The following is a 22811-nucleotide window of genomic DNA, read 5'->3' on the forward strand; positions in this document are numbered from 1 at the left end:
GGATGCTGCCTCTGTACAAGAAAGTGACACAACTGTGTTTCTGGGCTCTGGAGAATGACTGTCCATCTTGTCGGCACAGAGAACATGGTTGTGGATGCCTTGAAGAGACCGACATCAGTCTCCCACAATTCAGAGGTCTGGCAAGAAGTTCTGCACTAGATCTTTACCCTTTGAGGTCCTGTTAGGTGGACCTCTTCACCTACAGTGTCAACAGGAAGTGAAAGTTGTTCTGCTCAAGAGAATCTCCACAGCTATGGGCTCTGGGGATCTGTTGATTGTCGAGTGGAACTTCAATCTCTTGTGCATTTCCACCAATTCCTCGCTTTCTTCTGATCTTTAGCAAACTGCAAAAGTTCAGGTCTTCTATGATCATCCCATACCACGCTCAGAGGACATGGTACTTGGAACTTCTGTATGTTTCCGTCTTGGTACCTGCCATCAACGGTGGACCTACTCTTCCAGTCGGTGGGGGGTTGGGGAGGGCTGATCTTCCAACTGAGTCTCAGAAGCCTCAACATTAATGCTTTGCTGTTGAGAGGCTGAGGTAGGAGAAGTGAACAGTTTCTGCCAATGCCTTCGATGTTTACCTTACCAGGGGGCGCACGCCACCAAGTCCATGTGCTTTGTAGGTGGTGTAACCTTTCAGCTTAATGTCAGGAGAGTGTTCTGGACTGCTTGATGTGTCCTACTTTTCCTATGCTTGATCTGTCCTACTTTTCCTATGCTTGATTTGCTGCTCTCCTTCACTCATCAGGACCTTTGCATGTTCACTGTAAATGGGATTCCTGGACACTATTTCAGACTTTCATCAAATGCCCAAAGAGGGCTTTTCTTTTTCCATCCTCACTGTTAAGCAGTTTTTACAGAGGTTGTCAAACCAGTTTGCATGATAGCAGTTTATTGTTCTTCCATGGGATTTAACCCTCGTTTGAACCATTCCCATGCAAGCCCCATTTTGAGACCCTACAGGTGATTTTCCTGGTTGCCATCAATTCTGCTATGTGTGTGAGTGAACTCCAGGCTCCGCCAAACCTCTGTACCTCATCTTCTCTTACCTGACTCTGAGGCTAAGGCCAACCTTTCTACCCAAAGTCACTTTCTCTCCCAAGGTTTTTCTTCGGGTTTTCTACCATCCACATCGTCCATATAAGGTGAAGGATACGTTTCACTGTCTGGACCCCAAGAGAGCCCTCAGCCACTACCTCTCTGATGAAGGACATATCAGGAATGATGCCCAGCTCTTTTTTAGTTCTGCTGGGAATTTGTAGGGAGGGCTGCTAGCAAGCCGACCCCTTCCAAGAAGTAAGTATGTGACTGTCTCAATGTTATCTACCAAAAGCCTGGAAGATACCTTTTCCTTGCAGAGAGGAGTCCCTGTTTCCAACATCTGTCAGGTGATACGTTGGCATCTATCCACTGTGGTGGGATGGAGTGAGGAGGCGATATAATTTTGGCTGTAAACTTTTATTAAATTAGGTCAGAAACCTATCCCTCCCTACCTCTAGAGAGGAGGGGTTTCCCTACCTCAACCTAGAATAACTCTGGTGCTCGTCCGGTTGTAAGTCAGAAGAAAAGTACATACCATCCTCTGTCCAAATCAACTGCTCTATCCCTGCCACTTCAAAAGTAAAGCAAAAAGCAGTCAATACATTTCCTGACTCTCTTCTCCTGGTGAAGTACTTCAGTCTCAGGTTGACACAACCACATTCTCTTGCAATAGGGTCTTATTTACCAAGTAGACCTAGACCAGAAAGATTACTCCCATCACCTGGTCCGTCTGGAAAGGTTCTGTAAACTGGTTCTTGACAGTTCTTCTTATACATTTTGCAAAGTATTCTTAGTTCTTTCCATTAACTTGTAAACAATAGTGTTAAGGTTTTATTCACTCTTTTCCTGGTGCTCAGTACTATTTTGGGTAAATTACTTTCAGCCAGTTCTTTATCCTTCTGGTATTGCTTGCATACTTTAAAGTTCTCACTATGATGAGGGAGCTCACTCCCGAGGCACTCTTGTACTTTGTAGGTTTGTATTTTTACACTACTCTGAAGGAAATTACCCCCAATAAATACTTGACTCTTAGGTTTCTGGGTATTACTGTTGTGATGAAGTATTTTATTTCTGAAGAACATATAATTCTTGTTTCTTTGAATTTCACTACTGTGAGGAGGAGGGAGATCACTCCTGAATGCTGCTTGGCTCTTGGTTCTCCATGTATCACTACTGTGATGAGAAGGATTACTCCCGAGTGCTTCTTGACTTTTGCACCCCCGCAGATCCGACCCAGCTCTTGCACAGCTTTCGTTACCTCTGTTTGGATGATGGAGCGTTACAGGTTCTTCTACATCAGTCCTCTGCATGTGATTCTGCAGCGTATTCCTTTTTGGTGTGGCTCTGCTGAGCCGTTGCAGCGGTCTCAGTGCTGTTAACGGACTGGACAATCCACCTCCCAGAGGTTGCGTCACCGCCGGATTTCTCACTTTTCAGCAGCAAGTTGGTGGCAGACCAGCTCACACAATTGCTTCCATATTCTTCTTGGCCAGAGGCCAGCTGTCTCCTTGGACTCAGGTTCCCACATGTTTGAATTTCCTGGGCAGTGCAGACCAGCTTCCCTCATTGCTCTTCCTGCTTCTCTGCTTTCGTCTGTTTCTACTTCATGGAGCTGGACCTTCCCCAGCGTATCTTCAGAGGTGTTACCCAATGTCTTTGATGTAATCTTCATGCCTCTTTGGGGCCACTTCGTTAAAGTTCTTGGTTGATTCCTCCCTTTGTTAATCTGTTTCTTTGGTTCTTCTTTACAGAAGAATTACAGATGAGACAGTTGAAACTTCACAGTAACACACAGTATTGTGCTCTAGAGAGGAAAGGTAAGGAGTCAACAATGATGAGGCTTATGGGGGCAATGATTTAGGGAGGTCTTTCACCAGATGGGAGTCTCCATCCCCATGAGGGGAGTCTCTCCCTATGAGGTCCTCCCGCTTTTTACCACCCCTAGGGAGAATATTTGGTAGGAGCCTCACCTCCCTAGCCTCATAGGGAAGTGCTCCCCGTGGGGAGAAGTGACTGGATCCGGTGAATCATCACAGCACACGTTCACCAAGCACTACTGCCTGAATTCCGTATTGGGTCACGGTGCATGATATATTGGCTAATGCTCCAAAGCTTCCTGGTTTAGGTGGTAGTTCTTGCTTTCCTCCTGTTTCCTGGTGCTATACTGCTTTGGAAGAATAAGATGAGGAATTGGCATGAGGAAAGAATACATTAGGAGAACAACTTACTTTCGGCTCAGTAATGTTCTTTCTAATTGATTAGTCCTCCTCCCAGAGATGCCTCACACCCCTCCCTGCAGTCACGTCTTCATGACAAGCTTCTTCGCTGGTTGCTCCTCTGCAGTCCCTCAGTTACTAAGTGCTAGGGAAAAAAATTGAACTGGGTTTGTGGGGCACTACTGGCTTCATAAATACTGTCCTTAAAGTAACAACGGGCATCAGAGGCGCTGCACAGAGCCATAAATGTGCATATTGGTATCTGAAAAAGTTTCAGAAGACTGCTGGTGATGGAGAAGGTACATCAACTAAAATAATATGTGGCAGAAGGATTAAACCATCAAAAAGTGAATTGCTGAGAGGTAAATAATGTGCTTTTCTGTATAGTTAAAACATGTTTTTCATAAAGGGATGCCATTTTTGTGGGATAAAAATTTGAAGATTTTTACGGTGGCAATCCATCTCGTAAGAGGGTGAGGTTTATTGCTAGCGATATTGGCCTGAAATATGCTAGATATTTAAACCTTCTCACTCGCAAATGGAACAGAGGCAAAAGGGGTAAACATTTGGAAATGCCACTTGTTTTACTGATTACTCCAAACTCATAAGAAAGCCTGAAGTCTTTGTTTCTTTGGATGTTTTACCTTCCTCTTTTAATTTTTTGTCTGGAATTTCCACTCAAACATTGCACCCATTAACCCCCACACTGCTGTCAGTAAGGCTGTGATAGGCAGGTATGCTTGTATACTTCCATAGAATGACCACTAGACACAATGCAATCAGTCATATGAATACCTGAAGTGGAAATGATTTAAGGTAATGTTTCTCCTGTATTACTGATTTCCTCTTTGATTTTCACAGTCTCTCAAAAGAATCAAGCGGTCAGATCGACGTGGAGCTGAATCTGTAACGGAAGAGAAGTTCACAATTCTGTTTGAGTCGCAGTTCAGTGTGGGTGGAAATGAACTGGTGTTTCAGGTGAAGGTAAGATCATCCTATTAAAATGACAATGGCTGTTTTACTTGCCACTCGACAAGTAATATTGCACAGCAACAGTTAAGAAAGGGAAGGTGGTGGTCCAAATCAATACAAGTTGCTCCTCTCAATTGTGTGCTCTTAGTATTGCCTGATATCCAAACATTCTTGTCAAAATGTTGTCCTTATGAAATACTGCTTTCAGAGATGAGCCATGGGATTGTGTCCTCCGACGTATTCCTTATCTTAGATATCTTTTTCCAGCTTTGCTGGCCTCGGAAATTTCTTCTCTCTAGAGGGCGCTGCGCGTCGACGTTCGCCGAGTCGATGTCCCTCGACAGCCGCCGTATCGACATAGTCGTCATCCTGCCTATAAAGGCCGCGCGCAGCGTCCGTTGCTCAGTTCCGTTTTTCTGCGCTTACTCAGTGCCTCGGAATATCGTTGCTCAGTTTCATAGATATATTATTCCATTTTCCTCAAGATATTCGATCCATACTCGATGGCTTCCTCGTCTGAACCGACGACCCCTCGGTCCGGCTTTAAAAAATGCAGAGACTGTGGAAAAAAGATGTCGCTAACGGACCCTCACAGGGTCTGTCTGTGGTGTTTGGGAGCTGAACACCATCGTTCGGAGTGTGAGGACTGTATGTCCATGACAGCTAAAGCCCTGAAGGAGCGTAGGGGGAAGCTGGAAAAAGGTGAGACTTCTAAAGCTTCTTCTTCCTCGACGAAGTCGAGACATTCGTCTCCTCGTCACCATTCGCGCTCCAGGTCTCGAAGCGGGTCCCATCATTCTTCGAGATGGAAGCACTCGAAAAGGAGACGCCGAAGATCCCCTTCTTCGTCCTCCTCTTCCTCTGTTTCACCTAAGAGAATCCCTTGCCCCACGAAGCATAGTTCCGGGGCTGAATGGGAGGAATTCCGAAAAAATATGAGCGGCCTCGACCCCCTCGAAGACTGCCGAGAGCGATGCTCTGGTCGAAAGACCCGAAGGTCCAAAACGCCGCGAGTCGCAGCACCCGGCGAAGGAAGCTTCTCGAGCGCGTCACGAACCCTCGAGTAAAGCAAAGACCTCGAATCCTTCTTCGAAGGTTCCGTCGACGCCGAGGTCGGTGTCTTCGACGCCGTTGTCGAAGGGACCTTCGACACACGGGTCTGTCGACTCGACGCCATCCTCAACACCGGCGTCGACGCCAAGGAAAGTCATGGTTGCGGCGCGCCCAGTGGCTATTCCCAGGTCTTCGATGTCGATGTCGTCGAGATTGTCGATATCCTCGAGCAGAATTCCGATTCTATCGAAGACCTCGAGGCCTCCACCTTTGTTTTCGACGCCACTTTCGAAGCCTTCGACGTCGGCGTTGACGACATCGACGTTTTCGAGGCCGAATACGACAAGTTTGGCACCCTCTGCCTTGGAGATGGGTTTCACACCCTTTGTGAGCTCAGACCAATTGAGAACAATGCCTTCAATTATGGAAGAGGGAAAACTGTCTGATCAAGAAGAGCCATTTGAGTTGCAGGGATCTGCAACCCCAGTTCAAGAGGAGTTATCCTCAGAGGAACGCAGATTAAAGGAACTCCATGATTCCTTACATGAGGCAAGTGGTTTAGACACTTCCCCAGAGGTGGAGTTCGCTAGGCCAGACCCGGGGGAGCATGCTGAAATCCCTTATAGAGCCTTAATGGCCATGATTACAGAATTTATGGGGTGGTCAACACCTTCACCGGCTTTCCAACAGGATGACCTCACAGATATTCTTGATAAAGGTCCACAGGAGGATCCTGTAGTACCTTTTCATAAAGCTCTTCAAAGAAAAATAATGAGGAACTGGGAAACCCCAGATGTCTTCCCGGCAGTAAATAAAAAACTGTCTGCTAAATACAGGGTATCTTCTGCAGACCCGGAGTTTTTGGCCAAACACCCATCCCCAGAAAGTCTGGTGGTACAGTCAGCATCTTCTACTGACATCAAGACTGCTTACCCTACCGTCCCACAGGACAGGGACGATAAGAAATACGATGCTATGGCTAAGAAAGTCTTTTCGGCATGTAGCATGGCGTTAAAATCTATTAATACTACTTGCACCCTTGCTAGATTTAGCCATACACTTTGGGAGTGTGCTTCTACAGCGGCTGACTGCATCCCGGAGGGAGAAGAAAGGGAGGCGTTCCTAAATATAAGGGACGGTAAAGACGCTATGTGCGAATCCCTCCAGACGGGCATTGACTCGGCTGACAGTATCAGCAGCGCAATGGCGGCAAGTACAACAACCAGGAGATTTGCTTGGTTGAGAAAGTCTGGTTTTGCCCCAGATGTTCAAGCCAGGCTCTTGAACATGCCATTTGATGGCTCTTCTTTGTTTGGGAAAAAGGCGGATGACAGTTTAGAAAAACTGCCAACATCAAAGGCAGCAGCAAAATCCCTAGGCGCTGCAATCCGTCGGACACCTTTTCGTCCCACAGGAACCTCTGCGAGAGGCAAGTCTTTTCGCTTCTACTCCGCATTCGGAAGAGGTAGAGGACGACCGGCTCAAAGGGGACAAAGAAGAACTACCCGAGGTGGACGGGGTAGATATTCAAAAGCCGCAGCAACAGCAGGTGCCTCTTTACCATCGGCATCTGCATCAGCCGCCCCTAAACCACTCTGAGGACTTCCCTCACAAGACACCTGTAGGAGGCAGGTTAACTCAACATCTGGCGGAATGGCAGGCTATCACGTCAGATGCTTGGGCATTGGAGACAGTTGCACAACGTTACTGCCTGCCTCTCCTACGCATACCTCAGAGTCATCCACCGGGGATCAGCTCTCAAAAAGCTCCAGATCCGCTCCTCTTGCAGGAAATTTTAGACCTGCTAGAGAAAGGTGCCATAGAACCGGTACCTGTAGCGGAGAGGAACAAGGGCTGGTACTCCCCTTACTTTCTCATACCAAAGAAAGACGGAGGACTGAGACCCATCTTGGACTTGCGGGTATTGAACAAATTCCTCAGGAAAGACAAATTCAAGATGGTAACTCTCTCTCAGATCCTTCAGGCCCTTCAGTTCCAGGACTGGTTGGTATCTCTGGACCTTCAGGACGCTTATTTCCATGTGCCAATCCATCTCAAACACAGGAAATACCTGAGGTTCGCAATTGGCAACTCTCATTATCAATTTCGAGTTCTGCCATTTGGGCTGACCTCCGCCCCGAGGGTCTTCACCAAGTTAATGTCGGTAGTGGCTGCAAGTCTAAGGAGGGAAGGGATTCACGCCTACCCCTACCTGGACGATTGGTTGATCAGAGCTGTATCTTCGGAACAAGCTCAGATCCAGCTAGATTATGTTTGCCACTCCCTTCACAGACTGGGCTTCTCCCTCAATTTAAAGAAGTCACAAATGATACCATCGCAGAGACTCCAGTTCATCGGAGCGATCCTGGACACTTCCCTGGGAAAAGCCTCGCCACCAGAGGTGAGGGCTCAAGATATTCTACAGATGGTCACCAAGTTTCAAAATGCCCAACGTCTCCCAGCCTTCGACTTTTTGAGGTTGCTAGGCCTCATGGCATCCTGCATTTTCCTAGTGCCAGAGGCTCGCCTGAGAATGAGATCTCTTCAGTGGGCACTGAGAACCCAGTGGTCACAATTCTCAGGGAGAATGACAGATCTTCTTCAGGTTCCCGACAGGGTGGCTCGAGACCTTCAATGGTGGGCCTGTCAGGAGAACATTCTGAAAGGAGAGCAGTTTTGGCAACCTTGGCCGGAGATAACAGTAGTCACGGATGCCTCACTTACGGGGTGGGGATCCCACGCCAACGACTTGACGATCAGCGGTCATTGGTCTCCATCGGAGTCCAGACTACATATCAACCTGTTAGAGCTGAGGGCCATCAGACTTGCGCTGAAGGCTTTTCTGCCATCTGTACAAGGAAAGAATGTCCTGATAATGACGGACAACACAGTGGCCATGCATTACCTCAACAAAAGAGGAGGCGCAGGATCACTACCACTGTGCAGAGAGGCGATGCAGCTCTGGTTTTGGGCAATCCAAGAAGGAATCTCTCTATCGGCAGTTCACCTAGCCGGAGAGAAGAACTTGACAGCGGACGCTCTGAGCAGGCAGAGCACAGTCTCCCACGAGTGGGAACTAGCTCAGGAAGTCCTTCAAGAGATCTTCGCCCTTTGGGGAACCCCTCAGGTGGATCTGTTCGCCACCAGTGTCAACAGGAAGTGCGATCTGTTCTGTTCAAGGGAATTTCCCCCGAGAGGAGCTCTGGGAGACGCGTTCATAGTGGACTGGGAGTTTCCACTCCTGTACGTGTTTCCACCAGTCCCTGTCATTCCTCAAATGATCAGGAGGTTGAAAAGATTACGGAAAACCATGATCCTAATTGCCCCGGATTGGGCCAGGAGAACGTGGTACCCGGACCTTCTAGACTTGTCCATCTGCCCTCCAATTTGACTTCCACTCAGAGAGAATCTGCTCTCACAGAAGGGAGTTCAGGTTCTCCATCCAGACATCAAAACCCTCAACCTTCACACTTGGCTTCTGAAAGGCTGAGGTACAAGGATTGGGACCTCCCTGATGACGTTATGGAGGTGTTGCTTTCGGCAAGAAGGCCAGCAACAAAATCTTTATACCGCTGCCGTTGGAACAGATTTTGCAGCTGGTGTAGAGAAGAGAATATCGACCCCTTTTCATGTGTTACACCAACGGTGTTATCCTTTCTACTCTACTTGGCAAATTCAGGCCTTCAAGTTGGCACTATCAAGGGCTATCCCGCAGCGCTATCCATCTTTATGCTCACTGCGGAAGAACCATCCTATTTCAAGTTACACTTGGTAATACAGTTTCTAAAGGGGTTAACTAACGTTTATCCCCCAAGACCATTCCAGGTTCCCCTATGGGATTTAAATTTAGTCCTAACTTTCCTGATGGGCACACCTTTCCAACCACTCCACTCTTGTTTGTTAAGATTTCTTACCTTTAAGACTGTTTTATTAGTAGCACTTACATCTGCTAGAAGGGTGGGCGAGTTACAAGCTCTTTCTTGTAAACCCCCTCATACAATCTTTCACAAAGACAAAGTTGTTCTGCAAGTGAAGCCTCATTTCCTCCCAAAGGTGGTTTCTGAATTTCATATCACACAGAAGATTACCCTTCCATCTTTCTATCCTCCTCCCCATCCGGGGAAAGAGGAAGAGTGGTTACACAGGCTGGACCCAAGAAGGGCTTTAAGTTTTTACATTAGTAGACTGGCTAGGATAAGACAAGCAGACCAGCTGTTTGTAGGCTACGCAGGTCACAAGCTGGGGCTACCGATAACTAAGCAGACCATTTCCAGATGGATTATTTTAGCCATTTTTGAATGTTATAAACTGGCAGGAAAAGAGCCCCCTCAAAATCTTAGGGCTCATTCGACCAGAGGTATCGCAGCTTCATCGGCCCTCAAAAGAGGAGTGCCGGTTCGAGACATATGTGCGGCTGCCACATGGTCGTCCGTCCATACCTTTACACGGTTTTACAACTTGGATTCCTCCTCCAGTCAGGAAACTAGGTTTGGAAGGGCAGTATTGCACTCTATTCATCAATAAGAGGAAGCATGAAGTCAGTACTCCCACCTCCAATAACAGAATACTGCTATGGGAGCCTATCTAAGATAAGGAATACGTTGGAGGACACAATCCCTTCGAAGAACAAGTTACTTCTTACCTTGTAACGTTCTTTCGATGGGATGTTCCTCCGACGTATTCCTTATCGACCCTCCCATCCATCCCTGCAGTACTACTTCCCTTGTTGTTGCAGCTTACGCTCCTTCAGGGTGATTAGTCTAGTCCAGAAAGAATTATTGTGGGCTACAAAACGGAACTGAGCAACGGACGCTGCGTGCGGCCTTTATAGGCAGGATGACGTCGATACGGCGGCTGTCGAGGGACATCGACTCGGCGGACGTCGACGCGCAGGGCCCTCTAGAGAGAAAAAATTTCCGAGGCCAGCAAAGCTGGAAAGAGATATCTAAGATAAGGAATACGTCGGAGGAACATCCCATCGAAAGAACGTTACAAGGTAAGAAGTAACTTGTTCATCTGTCTGAAGGTGGCGTCATGAGCTTTGCTGAAGAGGTACACAGAGAAGCAGCTTTGTCTAGAACTAGAGGTATCTCATACTCTGGTTTAGTACAAAACCACAAACATTTAGAAGAAACTGGTCCACAAACGATCAGATAGGCAAAATTGTAATATTTAAACTTGGAGTATAAGAACCATGCATGTTTGTCACTATTAGTGAGCACCATTTTCAGATTCTGGAGACTGCGTGCCTCCTTGCAAAAAAAGGAGCAACCCAATCTTCAAAAGTGTTGTTGTAGTCACCCTTGAGGACTTTGATTGGGGCACAGATGTTGTGGCTTTCAAGGTCCATTTGTGGTGGATTTGATGGAATAACTTGCTTCTGGTACATTGGGATAATGCCTATGCCAAAAATATGTTTTCCTTTTTGTTCCTCTTCAGACATTGTCGTTACCAGTTGTAGTAATAGTTCACGGCAGTCAAGATAACAATGCCACAGCCACCGTACTATGGGACAACGCTTTTGCAGAACCTGTAAGTATATACAAAAAAGAAAAGTATATTTTCTTGTGGGTGGGACATTGTTTACTTAATTTTAGAGTCCTTTTGTTCTACCAAGCTGTGATCGATTACGTAGTAGCATTTCAAGTTGCAGCATTTGACATGGTGTTGAACGAATGGTGGAGATCTACAGCTTCGCATTGGTGGTCTGTACATGGGTTATCTTCTTCACTTTGTTAGATCATCGTCTTTTTTTAAAAAAAATGGGGTGGCCCCCCCATTCCCTCCATTTTTCTTTCCCCTTAGTATGCCCATGACATTTATGTCCCATCGGTGTGCCTTTTCTTGCTTTGTAGTGACCCCCTTAGGATGGCAACTAGTACACAAGTCAAGGGAAAACAGATATAGGTGTTCTTTTCCTTCTACTACTTGCTTTCATCTGAGAATTACCAATGTTGTACCATTGAAAGCATTCTGATGCCTCTGAGAATTGCCTGTACTGCTTTGAAAAACTACTAGAACTATATTAGGAAAAAGGGTGGTATGGACCCCCAACTCAGGTAGTTTGGGAAACCCATTTAGCAGTCCTTAATGGACATCATTTATGGTCAGACGCAGACCCCACTGGCTGGGGCCTCTGCCCGACACAACAGATGGAAGCCAAGCAGGTGAGGGTGCATTTGCATGTACATGTGCACCATGCTCTTTCGTTCACGCTGCCTACTTTCACAGATCACTTTGAAGTGGTCTAAAATGTGTGGCTTTTGAGGTGCACATGCAGTGGCTCCTTGACTAAGATGGCCCTGGAATAAATATCTACTTTCCACCTTGGTGGATGCTAAATATAATGTAATATCTCCATGAGTGTTTGAACTCGGGCCTGTTGTACCTTCCTTGTTGTTTCCAGGCATAGTCAGATGTGTTTAGCTGAAGCATTTTTCCATCCTCTTTACCATCGTTTCTAAAAGTGAATCTTAGCTTTTCCTTTATACTTAATTTGTGTGTATTCCTTGGTCTAATTTAAACCCTCCTTACTTGAGCTGATGTTCTCCATCTGCCCCCTTGCTGCATTAGTGCTTCTTGTCAATTCCTAGCTAGAGGTGTTTTCTCTACCTCAAACAAACTAAAACTCGGGCCAGTTAGGAGGTCTGTGTAATCCAAATGAAATGTTCTGTCCAAGTCAAACTACTGTCCTATCCCTTCCACTAAAACACAAAACTACTAAGTAAGAGTCTCTTCACAACCCAGGAGAATTACTCCCTTCTCCTGGGTATAACTCTCTCAAGCTCCAGGGACTTTTTTCTTTAAAGTTCAATACAAACCAAAAATGTCTCTTCCCACTTCCAGAGACATCAAAGGCCTTGGAGAATGTCTCCCTGCTCCTATTTGACAGTTCACTTTTCTCAAGCTTTTCTTCGGGTTACTTTATCCTCTGCTTTCTCATTAACTTAGTTCCCTCCAGCGGTGGCTCCGTCTTTCTTCTTCCACAGTGTGCTTTAAGTTGCCCCACTGGGATGAGGTATAGGCTCCCAAGCCCTCTCGGATTCTTCAACTCAACCAGTTTGTGGAGCTCTCGTGGTAATTGTCTCAGAAAATGGTTCACTTCGCTTTCAGCTTCTGCTTGTACCTTCTCACGGTTTCCCTGTTATCTCTTCTGGAATAACTCCCTTAGAATTCCTTTTTGAAAGACTGATTCTTTCCCTTTCGATTGAACAGGGAGTTGACTCTTGGGGTAATCCGGTGCTGACAGGGAAACAAAGACTGATGAAAAAGAAGCGTGATGCTTTGGAAAAATAAATATCAAAGCCCTAATGCCACCGGTTTAGTTTATAATTTTGTTTCGTATTGCTTGGATTGTGTATTGTAGTGTGTGTTTTGTGGTAGCGCTCTGAGAACTATGGGTGAGTTGGCGCTTTACAAAAATTCGAATAAATAAAACTTCCAAGAGGCGTTTTACAGTCTTAAGGGTGCTACTGAAGACAACTATCAGAGGCTTCTGGTAACCTCAAGGAAAGATGTCTTGAGGTTGTCTAGGGCCACCTACCAAAGGTACTGGACTTTGTATCTGGGGTTTTATATTTTCACAGTCCACCTATGACGGATCACGCCACCACCACAATGTCTCTCACTTTCAGGTGTGCCGTCTCCCAGCGACTTGTAAGATGCTTCCTACACTTCCCTCTCTTCGGCTTCTGCGACGTCATGCAGCCTCCTCGGTACGTACGCCAATTGTCCGGTTCCTGACTCCCAGACTGGTTCAACACCATAACAGACTTTCTTTCTCCTGATGGGTCTTCCCCCTCTCGACTTCCAACAACTACTTCTTCTCTGACGGTTATTGCCGGCCTCCTGCTGTATTGCCAACCGCTGTTGCATGGTCCTCTGCACCACACCTTCTTCTCTCTCTTATGGATTGATTCTTTCTATCCACTCCATAACCTTTCTGCAGGTTCACAAAGGCCAGTTTCAGCCTTGCAGACTCCTAGTCTACTTCCCAGCTTGCTGACTGCTCCTTCCGGATGTCGCTCTCTCTCCGGATATCGTTCTCTTCTCAGTCCTTTCTCGCTGTTTGGCTTAAATAGCCAGGTTTTCCCTGCTATGGTGTCAGCCCCATTGGCGACAGCTGGTTTTAATAGTCCTCGTGCTTTGTGGTGGCGTTCTTGAGTTCTTCTTTGTTGCAGTATTTGTTATCGGGAGAATGTCTGACCCCCTACAGTAACACATACTCTGCTTTAACCACGTGTACAGAACACTTGGGTGATTTTATTATCATGTGTGATTGGGACATTACGGGACCTTGTCCCAGAATCACATCCTTGTTGCCAGGAGGGAAGTTCCTCCCCATGAGATCTTCCTGCATGTTACCATCCCTAGGGGGACTATCGGTTAGCAGCCTCAACACCCTAGCCTCATGGAAAGGGACTCCCTCCAGGGGAGAAGTGACACCATAGCTTAGTCATGGGTGACCGAATCAGACTGTTTTCATTTCAAAATACATGTCAACTAGCAGGATTCTTAAATTACAAATTCAATCTTAAATGTATATGTTTATGTATTTTGTGCTTGTATTCGAAATACATGCTAGAAATAAAACATCAAAACTCAGAACAGAATCTTTTCTATGCGATACATGAATTTTATATTCCTGATATCTAGTGTATATCACACCACAGTCCCCTCCAGCAAAAAGGCAACATAATACATTTTGTATATGTAGTAGGCTATATTTAAGGTACAAGTCAAAGTCATAGTATGATCAAGGTACGGGACAAAAATTGAAGTGATGTCTGCAATCTCCATCCAATTCAGATCAATAAAGAAAGCACTCATTTCAACCACCCAAATGAGTTCCAAGAATTTGTATTTGGGTGTTCTACCTCCTCTATGTGCAAAGTGTCTGTTTATTTGTGCAGCAAATGCAATTAGCTTTAACCTACATGTATATAGTGCAAACACAGTTTACAAAATGACAATTATGTAAAAGATATAAATGATTTTAAAGTGTTTGCAAAGTGCAACACACAGCCTGCTATATTCAAAAATAAAAGTGCCTCCTGCCATTTACATGTAAAAGCCATGCTGAAGTACCAGAATTGCAAAAACTTGCTAATCAAGTGTAATTTACAGGAACTTGTGAAGCCTATTGTGGATTTTACAGACTAGCTTAGTGCAGCTAATTGAAAGATATGTTTCATGCACATTGAAATAATACCCCTCTGGCCAAGCCAACTCCAGCTCTGCCACCCACCTTCCCGGTCATCTGACCCATGAAGCGCGTGTCAGTTGAGGCTTTTGCCGCCACTTTCTCTCCTCCTTCTGCACCTTTGGCTGATTCACACCCCTTTCTAACCTTCACTGCTCTATCTCTGACACTCTTGATGTACTTGCTCCTGTCATGAGGATCCGCTTGAAGCCCAAATCCAAGTGCAACTCTTGGTACGACTCAGACCACGTCACCCTGAAACGCAAGTGTAGGGTGGCTGAGAGGAAGTGGAGGGAAACAGGTACACCCTCTGACAAACTGGCCCGCCGCCTTCTCCAAAGGCAATACAGACTCTCTGTCCTTGCTAAGAAGAGAGCGCACATCCAAGCCCGCGTCTCTGCGGCATCTAACAACTCAGCCGAATTCTTCAAAATCTGCAAGGAGCTGCCCAATCCTGCTGCAGTCTATACTTCTTCTGTCCCCTCCCAGGCTCTCTGCACAGCCCTAGCTTCTCATTTTATCACTAAAAGCCAGGACATCCTGTACATCCTCCTCCTCCCTTCCTGGCCCTCCTGCGGCTGCCTCTCCTCCTCCCTTCTCCTCTTTTCCTTTGTTCACCCCTGATGAGGTTTCTAGACAAGTCTGATATATGAAAGTCTCCTCAAAACAGGTTATTTCCTGTTCTTCCAAAACCCTCAAGAACCACATTGACACCCTCGCTCCAGCCTTGGCCGATTTCTGCAATCACTCTTTCGCCACTGGAACCTTCCTCTCACCTGTGAAGCACTCCCTTGTGCACCCCCTTCTTAAGAAACCTTCTGCTGATCCCTCCTGTCCCGCCAACTATTGCCCGATCTCCATTACCCCTTTCCTGGGTCTTCTGTCCTCATTCTCCTCGATCGTTCCTCTGCTTTCGATACAGTCAATCATGCCATCCTGCTCAACCAGCTCTGTGTTAACCTGGGTATCACTGATCAGGCTCTGGCCTGGCTGACCTCCTTTCTCACAGATCGACCCGCCCAGGTCCAACTGGGGTCCTTCCACTCTTCTAGCACTATCTCTACCTATGGTGTTCCCCGGGGGTCTAATCTTTCTCCCTGGCTGTTCAACCAAAACCTTGCACCTCTTGCCCACCGCATAGCTGCATTTTGCTCCAATTTTCAGTGTTATGCAGATGACACTCAGCTCTCCTTCAGGCTCCCCTCAGCCGCCTCTACTACTTCTCTCATTCCTGACCGTCTTTCTGCAATTTAGGAGTGGTGTGCTTCCAGTGATCGCTGCCTTAATGCAAGTAAGACTGAGATCCTCCTTATCGGAAAACAAGCTCTCTCCTTTCCTCTCGCCCTCTGGCTGCCCACCCTGGGCCCTCTTCCTGCTCCTACCTGTGAGGCTAAGAACCTTGGGGTCATCTTCGACTCCACACTCTTTCTCTCCTCACATCTCTGACGTCTCTAAAAAGTCAAGCTACCAGCTGCACCTCCTCAGAGGTATTCCTCCCTGCCTCGCCTTCCCCCAGACGCTCACTGTCTCCAGAGCTCTGGTCCTTTCTAGGCTGTGCTACTGTAACAGCCTCTTTCTAAATCTTCCTGCCTTTATTCTCCGTCCTCTGCAACTCATCCAGAACAGGACTGCAAGACTTGTCCTTGGACTCAAGCTCAGCGATCGTATCTCTCCAGCTTTGAAATCCCATCACAGTCTCCCTGTTGCGTCAACGATCAAGTTCAAGAAACTTTACATTGTCCATCGGGCTTTCCCGGGCCTGGCACAACACTACTTCCAACTTTCTCTTCCTAAATATCTTCCTTCTCAAGCTTTTCGCTCCTCCACCTCCAACTCTCTGAGAGTCGGTCGCTTTTCCAAGCAAAGTGTTGGGGGCAGATCTCTTTCTTCAGCTGGGGCCTCCCTCTGGGACAGCCTCCCTGCCTCTCTGAAACTTGAGCAGAACCATCTCCGGTTCCGGAAGCAACTCAAGACCTTTCTCTTGGCTTCTGCCTTCTCTCTTCCTCCCCCTTGCTGATCACCTGCCTGATCCATGCACTGGTCACCCTCTGAATTCGGGCTCGGGTCCCGGCCTGTTTGCACTGCCTCTTGGCTCCCCTGCACTTGTTGTCTGTATCAGTAACCCTTCAGTCGCCTCTCTGCACTTACTCACCACCCATTGGATGCACTTACTAGTACCCGCACTTGCCACCCGTTTGCTGCATTCTTGTTTCTGCTTGTCCCGCACTTCTCCATTCTCCCCCCACCCTCCGCACTTCTACCCTTTCCCCCTTCCCTGCACTTGCACGATCTGAATGACACAAGGCTTAGTAAGATTGTTGTTTTGTCCTCCCTTTTCGTCTCCCCCCTCCTTGTCATCACGCTTAGAAACACTTGTGTACAGGCGCTTTATAAATGCCATATCATATCCTATCATATCAAAATTGACACACCTCGATTGGTTCTCCGGGAGGACGCATAACTTCTCAACATATATGCTCCACACAGAAATACTCAATTGCATTTTGGGGCTAATCTATCTATAAACAAATCCTATTAATAGTGTATAATCCCAAATTATACAAAAAATCCATTTACATCCAAAACTGTACTTAGACAAAAATATTTGTAGGATCAACATTTGTTACCTTCCAACTAATTTCATTCCTTTGTCATATTTTTTTTATTAAACTCTGTATTGTGTAACTTTGTAATGTTAGTATTTATAATGGGACTCAATTGGATGCTTTTATGACTCAAAGTAAAGCTAAATTGAACTTGAATTTCACTACTTTGTCATATTGCTTAAAGTTCACAAGCAAATTCTCAAAAACCCACCTCCTTAAAACTTACAATCTTATGCAAAATACTTGTTAAATGATTTTGTCTATTACAAGGACAATGTTGGTCTCCGTATAAAAATAAACCTCACAAATATTTAATACTGTTGGAATTTTAATTCTAAAACTCATTACTAAGCAAGATTCTAATTTGCTTACGGTGGATTCTTGATTGCCTTTTCTGACATGAGAAATCAATATACCCAAAACAGAACATGCCAGTCCTGTTGGGTCACTATTGGGGATAGGTATGTTTTGTCGCAGGAGAATTCGTCGAACATTTCTTTAAACACATTTTTCTGCAGATATATGTGGGGGAGTGGGTAGGGATAATAATTATGGTGGGGAGTGAAGCAGGGGCTGCAGGGGATTCTCCCCCTGCATATATTTGTGGCCAAAGGGAATAAAAGAAAAACAAATAGATTCATTCAAATTCAATGATTTCTCCTTGATGAAATCACATAGAACCCACTACTGCAGCATTATTCTAAGTAGGGGGTCATTGGGTACAATAAATCTTGTCTTTATTTCTTTCATATGACCATGAGGTGCTCCAGAACATTAATCTTCATCTTGCAGGTTTGTGTCCTATGTTCAGTTTCTGGCAGGAGAAAATCATTTGATATACTACTTAAACAAAATTGTTGTTCTTAAAATCCCTGCCGTAATGTTTCCATTTCACATTAGGAATTTCAAAGCAATGCATATTGTGCACATAGATTTTACACATTTCAGAAAACTGTACTTAAATAAACGCTTTGCTTTGTATAGCCCATTAAATAAACGCTTTGCTTTGTATAGCCCATTGCATGTATCCTCTTTTTTGGAGAGAAAAGACAAATTGGTCAATGCTATGCGCAGCAATGGTCGGGCTGGTACTCTCCCAGCTACGGCATGGCTCTCCACCGGCTCCTCCTCCGCAGGTACAAATCTCAGCCTTTTTAGTTCTCTCCCTGTAATGAGAGATACACAACCAACATAGTGATGATCAGGCACCCAGGAGGGGGTCAGCAGCACAACCAAGCATAATTAAAGGTCGCACTAAGTTATCATTAACAACAGTCCCCATATAGGCTGAAAGCACTTGGGACATTGGTACTAAGGGAGATGGTGTGGACTTGAGCACTGGGGAGTCCTTGTCCCCTAAGGTCACCCCCAGTGAGATCATGCATGCCCTGTCCCCTAGGGAGTGTTTTCTTCTTGGGGTGAAGGGACACATTCACTGGTTTCATCACAGCTGTCATTTCTTTGTTGACTCATATCTTTGTCTGTAGCACCAATCAGATTTGGTAATTACATTTGTAGATGGATAAAAAATGTTAATGGTAAAACAAAAGGTCTATGTGGGTGCATATTCATGGCAAAATTGGAATTTAGTAACTAATTAGTTGTTGGCTCTAATAACAGGTGTTTATTGTTACCCAACTTAATGGTACTAATTCTATCAACCTCTGAAGGATGAAGGGCTGAGTGGACCTGCCAGGATTTGAACCAGGAGGTCAAACATTTTAAGCACACTTTTTGCAACCTTTTACAGGACTTGATTCCCGGCGAATTACTGCTTGTTGGCTTATTTTTAATATTGGGATTTATCAGCTGTGGTATTGCATCTTAACATAGGTTGCCTTAGGTAGGATTAGATCATTTCTCAAAATAAATACATCTCCACTTGCGATTTCCCATTGTACTTTTATGTTATGGTAAGCGTCAAATAAATTTCCTTCACACCAGATTACTTTTTCAAAAGTTGAGTGTTTTTATTCCAAATTTAACTTTTTGTTTTCAACTCTCAACCTCTTATTAACACTCTCTCTACACGTGTTTCACCCTTGTTTTTACAGGGGATCAGGAGAGATTTGACTGCTATTATAACCAAAAAAGAAACAAGACAACCATTCATACCTTTGTATTTGATTCAACAAAAGACTTATTTAAGCAAAAAACGCATTGCTCACATGTTCTAACACATTTTTCAAGAATTAGTCATGTCAAAAAATGTCAAAATGACGCTCACCAATAGTGTTATCTTTTGAGCTTGTGCCACATTTAAATCCTCAGACTTTTAAGTTTCCCTTGGGTTCTGTACCCTATTTTAGCAAAAAAGAACATATATTTTAGATTGGCGATTTCAAAGTAGAACCTGGTTAGGATACATCCTAAGTAAGCAAATAATTTGCTCAAAGTAGCTTTGGGGGAATCAAAGTTTCCTCAGCTTACCTTAATAGAATGATCCGCTTGTCACTCTCACGCTTATTTCCTAACGAGTCTAACAGTATCCCTTCGCGCGTTTAAATGCTCTTTTCGCGTGTGACGTCATCATGTCTACGCTCCCGCGTAGGTGATGACGTCATCACGTGATTATGTACGCTGCCACGGCCATTTTAAGTGTCGCTATTGCTTTTAAATTTAAAGTTGACATTGTGTCATTTAAGTAATTTGACAGCATTATTTGGTGCCGCTCGAAATGGGTGAGCTTTCTATGATGTACATTCAGGTTTAACAACAATCTATTAATCTTTTGGTTATTATTGTAAGCACGGAAAAATATATCTAATTAGATAAAAACAGAAACTCTTTTGTGGGTAAAAGAAAAAGTGTTCAGTGCTTGAGGATAACAAACAGTTTCATGTAGCAACCAAATTGAAGTTTCTCAAAGCCAGTTACAAAATTCATTTTCAGAGTTTAATCCAGTCTCACAAGTGTCCATAGTACAAATCCATCTGGATTCTCTTTGTTTTAAGATTCTTTCTTTATTCCCTCTTCGTGGCAAATCTTCAATTTTATCCAAGCCATACATTTTTAAATGATCCACATTGAGTCCCTTGTGTTCCAAAAGACAGTTCAGTGCTATTGGATACTTTAAATCCTGGTTCCTTATGGCTCGTAAATGTTCAAATATTCTTATTTTCAGGCTTCTTATTGTGCTTCCTATATATTTTTTAGTGCAGATGCACTCAATTGCATAAACCACAAATTTACTGTTGCAATTTATAAACTGTTTCATCTTGTATACTTTTCCATTTGGTAATTACGCTAAATAATAAGTACATACTCCCTTGATTTGTTTTCATTTGACCAATCCATTTTTTCCATCTCGCCATTGAGATATTTTGAGAGTTGTTAGGAGGGGTGTTCATTGTTGTGTTCATCCAGTGTCCGTTTTATTGATTTAAGAGGATGTTTATTCAGTATTCAGTGTGATGCCCTTTCAATTCCGGCGTTTGTACTTTTGTCACTGTAAGGGGTACATCTTCCAGTAATAAATCAATATTCACTGCCTTATATGTACCATGTCCATTATTTTGGTGTTTAGTCATCAGCGCTTTAACTTGTCTATTTTGGGCTACTATAGATAGTACATGGAGTTATTGCTTCTTGACTTGACTTCTTTCTGCCTAACGTCTGCACTTTTATGATGTTGCACTTTTATGATGTTGCACCTTCCACATAAGTTTAATGTTTGGACAGACATCAACTACTATAACTTTAACATCTTCATCAGGGCAAGTTGGATGATCTTCTAAGTTTTTCTCAAGGCAGGTCAAATCTACATGATTCTTGTATGCCCATTGGGCGTGAACAAAATAGTTGTTATTTTCTTCAATAGCAGCCAGTCTTTCTGCCACTGACATCATCATTGATGTGAACAAATCTAATGATTATATGACGTGAGCCCCAAAGGAAAGGTTATCTTGCATTAACATAACAGGCGTATTTGTAAAGTGCACGCTCACCCCCGTAGGGACATCTTGGCTCTAATAACAGGTGTTTGTTACCCAACTTAATGGTACTAATTTTATCAACCTCTGAAGGGTGAAGGGCTGAGTGGACCTGTCAGGATTTGAACCATGAGGTCAAACATAGTTGTCTGTAGTGGATGCATTAGTCCACTGAGCCACAGACCCGGCATGCATTTTCTGCATTCTCCAGCATTGGATCTTTCATGGATTCACTGTGAATATTTCCCGTCGTCAGGCTGGGAAACCTGGATAACTTTCACCTATTGTTTTCCTATGGAAATCTTCGACAACTTAGTGTCCCATCGACGTCCTTCTTTGTGTGCTTTAGGCTACCTAATAGGACGTTCAGTATAAATAGCGCCGCCCCTGCGGCTTCCCTTCAGATTTCAATCATCTCCAAACATGGGAGCACTTCGTGTTCTACACATGCTTTTCGTACTGTCGGCCAGTATGTTATCGGTGGGTCAGAAAAAATCGCTGCTACCTGCGGCCTGAAGAAGGTTTTCGAGAGGGACGGCCATGCAGATTGCTGTATTGCCTTTACCCAAATCATTTGGCGGATGCCTGTGAAATCTGTTGTGGGTTTGCTCAGAAAACGCTGAAAGACTGCAACCGCCGGCTGATTGCTTGGCTTAACAAGGGCACGTACCCAGGTTCGGAAGTTTCGTCCCAGGGAAGCAAGTCCTCGGGTCTGACGGTGAACACGTCTACGCAGCGGAGGGTGATGTCCTCGTATTCCCCCACCAAGAAGCAACGCACGGAGGTGCCGGCATCAGAGTTGGGGAAAGGTGGTTCCTCTGACTCCAAGTCACGTCGCCCTAGAGGTGCAAGTGGCTCTTTGCTCTCCAGATCGGCAAGACCGGACAAGTCCAAGGGGTCGAGTGATAGGCCCGAGAAGTCGGCGCATAAGTCTGCGGCGGGGGAGAAGGAGATGGTGAGAGTCCTCTTCGAAGCACTCGTCTAAGGACCAGCTTAGGTCCTCTTCCAGCTGAGACTCGTCCAAGCACTGTTTCCAGCACATCAACCACATCAACTACGCGGTTGCTGGAGAAGGCCAGGCCGGTGGAGGCCTTGGTGTTGTCGACGGGGGTGTCATCAGCACCATCTATGGCCATGACTGTCAGTGGTATGCAATTGCTGTCGACGACGCAGCTGGAGGCCGATGGTGGTTTGTTGCCGAGGGGAGATCCGTGGCAGTCTGGGGCCGGCTTTGGGCCGTTGCTCCCGGTGGACATTCTCCAACAGGATCCGGCTTCATATTCAGTCTCCTCGGGTCTGGAGGAGGAGCATGAACCTGGTTTCCATCCATCGGCGCTGGGTCTGCGGGAGGCAGGTACGTCTACGTCGAGTGGGGCTGGGGTGCCCCTGTACTGGTTGGTGAACCCTCACTCTCTGCTCTCCATGCAGGTGTTAAGTACGCTCCAATCGCTGTTGGGACAATTGAATGCATGACTTCCAGTGGCTCTGAGCCCAGTACCTCCAGTGGTGCGTAGTGTGCCTGTTGAGGCCCCTTGCCCGAGTCTACCTAGGAATTCGCTCCAGTGCGGCTGACGTTGCCGTCACCGGTGGGGTTGGGCCTTCCCAGAACTCATCCAAGTAAGGAGAGTTGGTCGATTTGGATCAAGAGAGCAGGCCTCGTGACACGTTGTCGACAGTGTCCTCGTCGCCCAGGAGAGACGATATGTGGGATACAGACCCAGAGGTGGAACCGCCTAGCAGTCCTGCTCAGCCATCTCCGCTGGACGATATTGGGGCATTTCCC

General features: G+C 45.5%; 1 protein-coding gene across 9 annotated transcripts in view; it reads left to right on the forward strand.

Annotated features, from left to right (window-relative positions):
- LOC138521540 (signal transducer and activator of transcription 5B) overlaps positions 1–22811 on the forward strand; it is a 1967228-nt gene that overhangs the window by 1637757 nt on the left and 306660 nt on the right. For all 9 annotated transcript variants that reach the window (XM_069634461.1, XM_069634460.1, XM_069634455.1 and 6 more), the window contains 2 exons: positions 4125–4247; positions 10728–10820. In XM_069634461.1, coding sequence (XP_069490562.1) covers positions 4125–4247; positions 10728–10820 — 216 coding nt within the window. The remainder of the gene's footprint in view (positions 1–4124; positions 4248–10727; positions 10821–22811) is intronic.

This window comes from Ambystoma mexicanum, chromosome 13 (assembly GCF_040938575.1).
Source record: "Ambystoma mexicanum isolate Mex_15411 chromosome 13, UKY_AmexF1_1, whole genome shotgun sequence".
NCBI classification, from domain to species: Eukaryota; Metazoa; Chordata; class Amphibia; order Caudata; family Ambystomatidae; genus Ambystoma; species Ambystoma mexicanum.